The sequence below is a fragment of the Protomyctophum parallelum genome (genome assembly GCF_964188405.1).
Source record: "Protomyctophum parallelum genome assembly, chromosome: 10".
Classification (NCBI taxonomy): Eukaryota; Metazoa; Chordata; class Actinopteri; order Myctophiformes; family Myctophidae; genus Protomyctophum; species Protomyctophum parallelum.
Window position 1 is genome coordinate 53,212,804 of NC_139704.1, and position 12,055 is coordinate 53,224,858.

A 12,055-nucleotide genomic window follows, 5' to 3' on the forward strand; every position below is an offset into this window, starting at 1 on the left:
ATAATTTCCGATTTTGGCCATTTTGGAAATTTGGCAAAAATATATATTTCTTTAATTTGTAGACTTGCCACTCAAACTAAAATGGCTCTATACGTCATTATCTACAAATTAGAAGTGAAAGTTAAACTTTTGTTGAGTTGTAAATGACGGTCTGTCTAGGGACCCCATTACTAGTTTTTAGCTCGTTTTTCCTGCTGTTTTTGTGGATATACACCAATACTGGGTGGAAATAAATATTATATGTGTAATAAGGTTTAAGTACCAAATGCTACTCCTGATTGTGAATCCATACATATATCATATGTTCAGATTGGATAATTTAATCAAAAGTTACAACAGTTTACATATTTTGGTAGCGCTGATGGGGGTTGGCACCTGACTACGCCCCCTATAGGCCAATTATTTTATTTTGGTGATTGCCACTCGAACCAAAATGGTTCTATAGACCCTCACCTTCAAATTAGTACTGAAAGTGAAACTTTTACATGAGTTGTAAATGACAACTAAATTTAACATGGAGACGGAACCCCACTAACACCAAAGAAGACAGCAGGAAGTGAAGTCGGGGTTTCAGACATTTTTATTGATTTAGAATTCGTTACCATGTCAAAGGTCGTCAGGGACAGGTGGGTGTGGCAAAGCTTCTTATACACCTGTAAAGGTCAGAGTTCAAAGGTCATCAGGGCCAGATGTATGGAATAAAGCATAACTAAATCTAAAGATGTAATGATGTTTTAGGCCGACCAGCTGAAGAGATCACAGATTTGAGGCATTAAGGTTGCTTTTATTACATTTAACTGAGATTCTATTGCTAGTATTCTATTGCTAGTTTGATCACATCACTCAGGTGACCCAGCCGGGGTGATCAAGTCCCGACTTACGTCCCAGTAGCTACCCTCGATCAGTCCCATTAGGGTTAGCTGGGGACCACCTGGAACCACCTCACGGACCACTGGTGGAGAATCACTGCCTTACAATATTAAATATGAAGCAAATATAGATTGAAGTGCTTCGACAAAAGACTGAATGGAAAGCAAAATAGAATAACAAAGTGCTTGTCACTGAACGGTACTGTAGCCCAATTTATCTTATGCTTAAAAATGCTCATTATTTATTTAAATAATGTTATATTCTTTAATTCAACAATAAAATATTTATTTTATTTAAATAAATAAAACATTTATTATTTAAAATAACAAATGTTCATAGCTGAAATAGAAGTGTCTATTTGTACGTCTCTAAATGTTTTGATGAATTGAACATGGTGGACCCTGTTGTAAACAAGCGTAATGCTTAATTGGGTCATCCACTCACAGTTAACAGTCTTTGTCTTGAGTTTGTGCTTGAAATGTACTATAATTCTGCAAACTGTTAATAAATATTTCAATCAATCAATTCTGGGGAGGTCTCTGGAACAACATATTTTCAGATGGGGGTCGGCGGCCAAATACTCATAATTCTGGGGGTCCTTGACATGAAATATTGAGCACTGAGAGAATTTAAAAATAAATCTACAGAGCAACTATATTTGGAGGTATGAATCTCACCAACACTTGGAGTTAACATCATGAGGTTGTTAACACAAGCCAAACCTCTAACAAAGAGGCGCTTCAAATTGCGCTTCAAACGTTTTTGAGAAGAAACAAATCTGAATCAGATCTGTGAAACATCCAGACTGGAATCCGATTAGATTACATTAAGTCTAAACACAATTTTTTACAAATGTGACTTGAGCCACATTCAGAGGTGGTCTGATTCAAATCTCATTCAGGAGATCAGTCTCAGTCTGAACGCAAAATAAATCTGATTCCATGTGACTTGTTTGTGTTTAGAGTCACTTATTTAAACAGATCGCATTCCAATCTGAATCTGGCACAGATCTGATTCAGACTGGATTCAGCTGCCAATCTGAACACAGATCTGTGACAGATCCCATCTGGTCACTTGCAGATGCAGTGTGAACGGTCGATCAGATTTGAATCAGATTTGACTGGATGTGACTGCAGTCTAAATGGGGCATTACTACATCTGTAGTCTTGTTTCTCTTGTTGTCTCCTTGATTTGATAAGCGAGAAACACTAACACACACTCACAAAGTCACCCAAGTGTAAAACCAATAAATATACTCATATAGTGAAGAAAGTGTTCTTGTGCCTCATCGTCAGAAATGTGAGTTCACCGGAGGTGGGAGGAGCATTAAATGCCAACCTGGCTGAAAACACAATCTCCTCCCCTCAGTGGTGTTGGTGATGGCTCACAGACGCAGACGGCGGCTGCAGGTCTTTGCTCTCTGTGTCCGAAGCAGAGTCGATGTCCTGCGTCTGCCGTTTCATCCACATGGCAGCTCCTCGTGTCTGAGATATAGAAACAGAAAGTTAGCTCCACCTCTCCCCCTCTCAAACTGTCTGCTAAAGCAGCTAACTCCACCTCTCCCCCTCTCAAACTGTCTGCTAAAGCAGCTAACTCCACCTCTCCCCCTCTCAAACTGTCTGCTAAAGCAGCTAACTCCACCTCTCCCCCTCTCAAACTGTCTGCTAAAGCAGCTAACTCCACCTCTCCCCCTCTCAAACTGTCTGCTAAAGCAGCTAACTCCACCTCTCCCCCTCTAATGCAAGTAACTGACAATATATAAAGTCACAACACCAACTCTGATAAGGCAGCATCGCAATGTTTATCATAACATAAAATGTATATGCCGATTTGCTCAGTGACAGACAAAACAGACACTGTTCATTGTTAAGTTAAACGCCCGGGGGTATTTATTCCATTAACCCATTCAGGACGGAAACCCCTTTTGGGATTATGTTATACTTTAGCTATTGAAAAATAGCAGATCTACAAGCTCATAGTGCGGCAAGTGCCGCAATACGAGCTTGTAGAAAAATCGTGAAAATGTGGCGTGAATCTTTGAATATATATTCTTTCCCAGTGGACGTTTTTAACTTCAATCTTTGCTTCTGAGGGGTCTCTGGAACAGATAGGGGTCCCGCGGCCAAATACAGATAATTCTGGAGGTCCTTGACATGAAAAAAGTTGAGCACCATTGACATACTGTAGATCGACAACAACGGGAGGTATGATTAATTCTAACGCGACTAGCGGTGGGCCGTCTAACACATAATCTTTGCTTGGAATTGGACGGAATTATTTAGATTTAGATTCACGCCAGCCTGTGGAGCGATGCGATCGGTTTTGATATCAATACATCACCGTCCTTTTATTAATCTCAGTCCTGGGCGACGAGTGTTACTAATTGATAGGACGGAGAACTCTTGCCGCTCGGGTGTTAATGGCATTTAATGTTTGTGTTAGTGACAAAACAAACATTAAACTCTGTCCATTGTCAATGGACAAGACAAACATTAAACTCTGTCCATTGTCAATGGCGTTTTGAATGTTTGTCTAGACAAGACAAACTTAATTAAATTAAACATAGGAGGGGCCAGCGCCCCTCAAAAATAGAATCTTTTGTATTAGCTTTAATATGTCATGTTACTTAAGGAATGGGATCTGAGATGATGATCATTACTGTGTCTACAGTACCTGCCCCTGAGATGTCCATCAGTGAAAGATTCAATAAAAAGAGGTTAGGGTTAGGTTTAGGGGTTAGTGTTTAGGGTAATAGTTACCTTCCTCTCTCAGCTATCTGATCCTCGCAGGGATCTGGTCCGTTCCCATGATGGACAACCTAGAAATCACATTATGCATTATGTTGATGGCAGCGACCGGGAGCCAATGGAGGGAGAGGAGAAGGGGGAGGGGCAGCGACCGGGAGCCAATGGAGGGAGCGGAGAAGGGGGAGGGGCAGCGACCGGGAGCCAATGGAGGGAGCGGAGAAAGGGAGTGACATGTGAGAATTCTGGCTCGTTGAAGACCAAGCGTGTTGTGGCATTCTGGATCAATTGGAGAGGCTTAAGTGTGCATGCCGGTAGGCCAGTAAGGAGGGCGTTACAATAGTCAGGTTTTGACCTGACTGATGTCTGGATGAGGAGCTGGGCTGACTCCTGGGTGAGGAAGGGTCTAATCCTTCCAATGTTATGGAGTTGGCTTCCCTTGGCGTCCCCATTTCCCTGCAGCTGTGCACCTGAGACAGAGTGGTATCCCCAAATAGGCTGTGCCCCGATTCCCTGCCTATGCCCAGGTGAAACAACAGGCTGTGCCCTACAACACCTTCCCATGCACAACATTAACATTGAATCGACTACAACAGGCTTTACGTCACATACTGATAAAATAACCATAATAAAACTTTCAGTTTGTCTTGTCTAGTTTCCTCACAAAACAGAGTATGAGAAAAATGTTTTAATGACCAAAGCTTGCAGTGGGAGTGTCCAAAGTCTCTTTCCCATTTCGATGTACAGATTTAACTTTGATCCGACTCAACTCAGCGGTGGACTGCAGGCTGTGTGTACGTCCACACTACTACTGTACACTATCCCAGGTTAGGGTCAGACTCACCTCAGCGGTGGACTGCAGGCTGTGTGTACGTCCACACTACTACTGTACACTATCCCAGGTTAGGGTCAGACTCACCTCAGCGGTGGACTGCAGGCTGCAGGGCGAACTTGATCTGGTTGACTCCGTGGTGAACGGGCTTGCCGTAGGTGGCTCCCTTCGGTACGGGGCGTTCACGACCATCACGGCACACACGGATACGATAGATGACGTAGCCTGTTGAAACAAAAAAAGATATGCTAATGACGTAAACATACGCTAATGACGTAGCCTGTTGGAATAGAACACAGTGCTGCTGTTTTTGCTTGTAAAATGTGTTATATTGATTTCGGCAACACAAAATATTTCTCAAATGTCATAAATACATATACCTAACATCTAAAACAAGTACTGGTGCCTTAGTTTACTCATACGTTAATCTAGATCATGAAATGTAGCACATTTGTAAAAAAAATAAACGCTTCAACTAACGTAAATGGCACCCAGCACACTGAAACATACACACAGTGCTGTGCCCTGAGATGGAGGGATGCAGCTGACCACTGCATGTCTTGTAGTTGAAGCGGATGTCAGATGTCTATAGGGTGAGCAGGAAAGGTGACAGCACTGAGCCCTGGGGAGTGCCTGTGATGTACACCAGCACCTCCGAACAGACAACCCTGCAGTCTCACATACTGCAGTCTGCCCCAGAGATTCTTAGATCCATGCCACCAAACCATGCCCCCCCCCCCCCCCCCTTCAACACAAGCTTCTGCAAGCAGTTGTGACCGGATAGTTTTGAAGACACTGGAGAAGTTTAAAAAAGCATGATTCTAACTGTATTGCCCTGGGTGTCAAAGTGTGTGAATGCATTGTTTAGCATGTAGAATAGATGACATCATCAAACCCAATGTCCACCTGGTATGCAGACTGAAGGGGGCCAATGTACTGTACCCTGTACTGTTGTCGTATCTGTTATGTTTTGCTTTGTTTTTTTTCTTTTTCTTAATAAAGTCTGTTCCTAGTGTTCCTATGTAAAGCGCTTTGGGTATCTAGAAAAGCGCTATATAAATTTGAGCTATTATTATTATTATTATTATTACGTCCACACTACTACTTTACACTATCCCAGGTTAGGGTCAGACTCACCTCAGCGGTGGACTGCAGGCTGTGTGTACGTCCACACTACTACTGTACACTATCCCAGGTTAGGGTCAGACTCACCTCAGCGGTGAGTCTTTCAGACCCCGATCTGAAAAGATGTCGCTCCAGGGACCCCAACCTCATAGCGCGGTGTCGCACTATGAGCTTGTAGATCTGCTATTTTTCAATAGCTAAATTATAATATAATCCTTAAAACACCAAAAGGGGTTCCCGTCATTAATGGGTTCAAAGGAGCTGTAAGTGTCCAGCCTACAGTCCTTAAGTACCCAGTAAACACTCACCCTGCTAGGCATTGTAGCCCAGACTACAGACCCAGTAAACACTCACCCTGCTAGGCCTTGTAGCCCAGCATACAGACCCAGTAAACACTCACCCTGCTAGGCCTTCTATCCCAGCCTACAGACCCAGTAAACACTCACCCTGCTAGGCCTTGTATCCCAGCCTACAGACCCAGTAAACACTCACCCTGCTAGGCCTTGTATGCCAGCCTGCGGTCCTTGTCGGGCCTGGTGGGTCGGGGATCTCTGTAGAGTACTGGCGGTACTGCAGCAGGAAACGCATCACGTCCGACTGCTTCTTGCGCCACAACTCCTGCATGTATTTGTACGCTCCCATCTTGGTTTATCTGCAGGAGGAGAGACAGCAGGACAGTAAGACAGTGTACAAAAATACTTTCCGTCAAGAAATTCTGTGCAGGAGTTTGGAAGTGCACGTCAAAGTCACCCTTGCGTACCACCTGTTTCGAATTTGCACATAATGCAGGAGGCAGCAGCGCAACCCGTTACAAAAAAACGAGTGTTTCCAAACTGCAACACAAAAATAATCACCTGCAAAGAATGTCTTGACAGAAAGTAGCTCATAACAACATGTCTACGGGTGGATTTTTATTAAAGCGCAAATAACATGCATTTTAAAACCGCTTTTAATATTTAATATCATATTGTCTATGTCCCTCAAAGTTATTTCTAATGGTTTGAGCCTCAATCACCACTCTGATATAAACAGTCCTTGTCATTTCTTTCTGGACTTTGAAAGCAGTTTTAGCTGCAGTACAGTAATGTCCTGAGATGGTGGGGGTGCTGATATGCAGATTATTTAATATTTGAGTCATTATAATACTGATGCTAGATAAAACCAGGCTTGTTTCCATTCCATGCTAGCTTGGAAAATCAACAATGGTGGACATTGTAAACAAAGTGGAAATGCAAATTTGGAACTGAAGACTGAAGAAGAGGAGGAATTATACAAAGTAGGGTGACATTGATGACATCACAATGAGGACAAAATCAGTTGAGCTGTTCCTGAGAGCAATTTCCATTAAAGCACCAATATGATATGAAAGCCTGATTGTTCAAAATTGGTTATTTGTGGGGATAGAAAACACATATGGGAGCCCCAAAAACACAAAATGAATTGAAAAAGTTTAATTTAATGTTATAGGTCCTTTAAACAAAAGCTCAGCAGATTGAAAGAGGATAATTCAAGCTTTCCCTACAGCTGCAATGTTAGTGAGTTTAACGTCGTTTAATACAAGCAGATCGCAAACGCAAATTGGATGAATGGGGAGTCAATGGAAGGTATTGCAACTCTAGATTCATCCCATTATAAAAAAATCTAGAGTTGCAAATTGCTGCTAGTCTAGTATCAACTAGGCTTGATAGATAGCCTGATATAATCTGGGCTTTAAATGAGCTGTACTGTACTTTGTTTGAATGTGTGAAAGGTGGTATATAAATAAAATGCCCTACTTGCTCAGACTGAGGTAACGCATAGTCATACACACACACACACATATATATATATAGTCTGTATAATCATTCATAGGCTACTACTCATTGTTGACAGAACATACTGTATTCATTTCACACTCAGAGATGATAGATAATTCAATCACTGTTCATTCAGTCAATTCAATTCAATTCAAAGGGCTTTATTGGCATGAGACAACATACATTTACATTGCCAAAGCCACTGACTGAACATGTGACTCATTCAGAGATAAAGTGGAGTATTTTGGTGTAAACTGAACGGAATGGTCTCTCTGTGTGTGTGTGTGTGTGTGTGTGTGTGTGTGTGTGTGTGTGTGTTTTTTGATTGATTGAAATATTTATTAACAGTTTGTAGAATTTACAGTACATTTTAAGCACAAACTCAATACAAAGACTGTCAACTGTGAGTGGACGACCCAATTAAGCATTACACTTGTTTACAACAGGGTCCACATTGTTCAATTCATCAAAACATTTAAAGACATACAAACTTTTAGAGACATACAAATAGACATTTCTATGTAGCTAAATTCATCATATGGGAAGCAAAAAAGGGAAAAGATACAATATACAGTGAGGGAAAATGGGGTGGGGGGGGTGGGGGGGATTCAGATTTTACAGAGGCCAGTTTCGAATTGCAGCCATCCGTAGGTGCCCTTTGAGAGCGGTTTTTAAGGAGTCAAGGGATTCACATGTCTTAATGACTGTTGGTAGGGCGTTCCACATTTTGGTGGCATAGGAGCGAAAAGAATTTAGTCCCTTGTTTGTGCCGAATCTGGGTTGTACATGGTTTGTTGCACTCCCTCTGGTGTTGTGGGTGTGGACTTCGTTTACATTAAGGAAGTATTTAGACAGGTACATGCCATGGGTATCTTGGTGGTGTATCGAATCTTGTGGACCAGACCCATTGCAAGATGCTGTACTCTGTCGACGACCCTAAGCCATCCCAGCCTGTCAAAGTGGGCAGGGGTGAGGTGGGTTCGGGGGGTGAGGCCAAGTAGGAGCCTGACCAGTTTGTTTTGGGAGGTCTGGAGCCTTGTTTTAAGGGCCTTTGAGGTGCTGTGGTACCAAGAGGTGGATGCATAGTCAAAGAAACCTTGTACGAGGGCTCCTGTTAAGGTCTTCAAGGTGTTTTTGCTGACCAGTGAGGAGATCCTGTAAAGGAATCTTGTTCTTTGATTTACTTTTTTGATTACGTTGGTGGCCATCTTATCACCGGAAAGATTGGCCTCCAGGATGGAACCTAGGTAGGTAATTTGATCTTTTCGTGTGATAATATTGTCACCCACTCTAACCAAGAAGCCATCTGCCTTGCTGAGATTACTATTTGATCCGAAGAGGATGGATTCAGTTTTTCCCAGGTGTAAGGATAGTTTGTTATCAGCGAGCCAGGTGCAGATTCTACCGAGTTCAGAGCTGAGGGTCTTTTCAACCTGCAGTTTGTTCCTGTCCGAGACCAGCAGTGCTGAGTCATCTGCGAACAGGAACAAGTTGCAGTCACAAGCTGAAGTCATGTCATTAACATATATTAGGAACAGTAAAGGCCCTAGTATGCTTCCTTGTGGGACGCCACAGCTCACTGGGAGGGGAGGGGACAGTGTTCCGTTCACCTCCACCATCTGTTCTCTCCCCTCCAGGTAGGATTGCATCCAGCTCACTGATGTGCTATCAAAACCAATAGCTTTAAGCTTGTTAACCAGTATGGAGTGGTTCACGGTGTCAAAAGCCTTTTGGAGGTCCAGCATGACCATGCCGCAGTATTTTCCAGCGTCCACCTCGTGTTTGATGTGGTCGCTCAAATAGAGGAGGCATGTGTCAGTGGAGTGGGATGTTCTGAAACCAGATTTGTGTGTGTGTGTGTGTGTGTGTGTGTGTGTGTGTGTGTGTGTGTGAGGGTGTGTGTGTGTGTGTGAATGAATTTCTCAGTTTTGTATTGTTTTTGATTGATTTAAGTACCGGTGTATATAGATCAACTTGAAATCTCATTCATCACACCGATTTCCAAAACGGCTGTTTAATAAGCCTACAGATTTGTTTTTAACATCGCCATGTCACCATCATCACCTACCTATATAAGTTCACCTTAGTGTAATAAAGCATTACACTTGTTTACAAGAGGGTCCACATTTTTCAATTCATCAAAAAGGTGTAAACTGACCTTAAGTTGTTCCAGTCTCAGAACAGTTGGTTGGTTGGTCCGTTTCGCTGCGGCTGTAGAGACACTCAGACATGTAACGTAATTTAACTTTGGCAATGGAAGCAAATGGACCCGCTCGTTCAGACAAGACGGCTCGGTTCAATATATGTAACATAGTTCCTGCTACTGTATAATTTATTATGAGCAGCAAAATTACCACAATAATAATAGACGGAGCCATAGGCCTCTTTTCCACTATGGGGTGGAACTAGCCCTCCAAGCAGAACCCAAATGCTACTGAAGTTTCTGACATTTGTTCGACCCAGTGCATTGGGTCCTGTTCCACGTCGTCCATGCCACCTGATTAAAACATTTACTGGCTCATGTTTACATGTTAAAACGCCTCCCCGCGCTCTTTGACGATATTCTTCAGTATGAGGCTTTCTGAATATGTAAAGTATAAGTACACATACATACCTTTGCGAATATCTCCTGTGGCGCGGAAGCCGTTAAGTATTTTTAATATATGTTTGCCCGATTTGGAAGCTTGGATTCTTCTTTTCCTTCCTTGTTTATTGACACCTCATTGTACCGCCTATCTGGCTAGCTAGTGGCGCTATAGCTATGACACAGCAGATCAGAGGCAGGGACGTAGCCTCACAAGCCAACCGCACACCGGGAGGCGGTACAATAAACGGTAAACAAACAAGAAGAAATAAAGCGACCAAATCGGTCAAACAAAGATTAAAAATACTTAACGGCTTCCGCGCCACAGGAGATATTCGCAGCTGGATGTATAGCTACTTAAAGTTACCGATTTCAGAATAACTCAAGGAAAATAATGGCGTCACATGCCGCGGGTCCTATTTTAGAGAGAATCTCCACATCCGCATTTAGGAATTTCCATACGAAAATACAGTAGTGAGCAGGGACCCAACGTAAAACTCAACAAAATATCAAAAAAGTTTTACGTAGGGTCCCGAAAGGGGCTAGGGTGGAACAAGAACCAGAACTAGAACTTTCCAGATCCCAGAACTACCAGGAACCTGTGAAGTTCCAGAACCAAGTTCTGCTCCATATAACCAGAACCCAGAACTTTCAAGAACCTGTTAAGTCTTTTGTCAGGTGTGCGCTGTGAACAACAAGTGTGACTCAGCCTTTTTACACATTACCACATTTAACCAGACAAGGAAGGTAAAAAATATATATATACAAGGAACAAGGAACTGAAAAATTATACTCTGTGAAATCGAAACAATAAAGTTCCTTTAAGGACAGTTCCGTGAGTGCTGGTATTCTCTTGTTTAACAGGTTCTTCCCAGACCGTGCAATTTAGAATAGATCATATGGCGCTCTCGCGCGCGAGCACACACACGCAAACACATACACGCACGCAAACACATACACACACGACACACGCACGCATACACACACACGCACACGCACACACACCCCTATCTGCAGTTAGCCTAGCTGCTGTAGTGTAGAACAACAACTGCAAGCAAACAACTCGTCGCGACAGCTTTATGGCTCTCTCTCTCTCCCTCACGCACACACAAGCTCTGTCTCTCCCTCTCTCGTGGCCATATATAATAGTGTTTCTGTGTGCTTTTCCAGGTTATTTTTCTGTGTGTCCGCTGTCGCTGTGTCGCACTTAGGAGTTTAAAATGTGCGCTGTTGTGTTGTGTGCGCTTCTCCCTGCTCCGGTCTCCTCAGTGCTCAGGGTGCTGTCACCTCAGCTCGACCAATCGAAAGCAGCAGTGCTGCTGGCCCCGCCCATAGGTTCCCAGAACTCAGTGTTAGGCCCCTTTTCCACTATGGGGTGGAACCAGAACTATCCAGAACCTGAACCTATTTTTTTTAGTTCTGGGTTTGTTTCCACAGCGCACAGCGCGGTACGGCACGGTTTCAGACCAGGTTCTCAGAACCTTTTTTCGGCCCTGCTTTTGAGGTAGTACTAACGCTGAGTTCTGGGAACCTATGGGCGGGGCCAGCAGCGCTGCTGCTCTCGATTGGTCGAGCTGAGGTGACAGCACTCTGAGCATCTGAGGAGACCGGAGCGAGGAGAAGCGCACACAACACAACAGCGCACATTTTAAACTCCTAAGTGCGACACAGCGACAGCGGACACACATAAAAATAACCTGGAAAAGCACACAGAAACACTATGGCCACGAGAGAGGGAGAGACAGAGCTTGTGTGTGCGTGAGGGAGAGAGAGAGAGAGCCATAAAGCTGTCGCGACGAGTTGTTTGCTTGCAGTTGTTGTTCTACACTACAGCTAACAGCTAGGCTAACTGCAGATGTGTGTGTGTGTGTGTATGTGTTTGCGTTTGCGTGCGTGTATGTGTTTGCGTGCGTGTGCTCGCGCGCGAGAGCGCCATATAATCTATTCTAAATTGCCAGAACAGAATTTTCTTTCTTTTTCAGGGCAAGGCATTAGGCATATCATTACTAGAAATGTGCTACAATACAGTACAATACAGTACACAATACTACACATTGGAAGAATTAAATTCAACTAGCACAACGGTTAAATGATTTGTATTTGC

General features: G+C 43.3%; 2 protein-coding genes across 3 annotated transcripts in view; both read right to left on the bottom strand.

Annotated features, from left to right (window-relative positions):
* The window catches only part of LOC310865923 (post-GPI attachment to proteins factor 2-like), a gene marked incomplete at its 3' end in the record, with an annotated part of 295,033 nt that overhangs the window by 189,586 nt on the left and 93,392 nt on the right, over window positions 1-12,055 (bottom strand).
* On the bottom strand, window positions 1,742-9,760 carry LOC310865952 (uncharacterized protein). Of its 2 annotated transcripts, none has more exons than XM_083775174.1 (5): window positions 9,722-9,760; window positions 9,526-9,578; window positions 6,064-6,223; window positions 4,534-4,671; window positions 1,742-2,354 (listed from the first exon to the last, which is right to left on the bottom strand). In XM_083775174.1, exons 3-5 carry the CDS (start codon window positions 6,211-6,213, stop codon window positions 2,235-2,237), a joined length of 408 nt encoding a protein of 135 aa, XP_083631300.1. In that variant the 5' UTR covers window positions 6,214-6,223; window positions 9,526-9,578; window positions 9,722-9,760; the 3' UTR covers window positions 1,742-2,234. The 2 variants fall into 2 exon arrangements, with proteins under 2 accessions (XP_083631300.1, XP_083631301.1); XM_083775175.1 differs by adding an exon at window positions 3,630-3,688 and having other exon boundaries at window positions 9,526-9,754.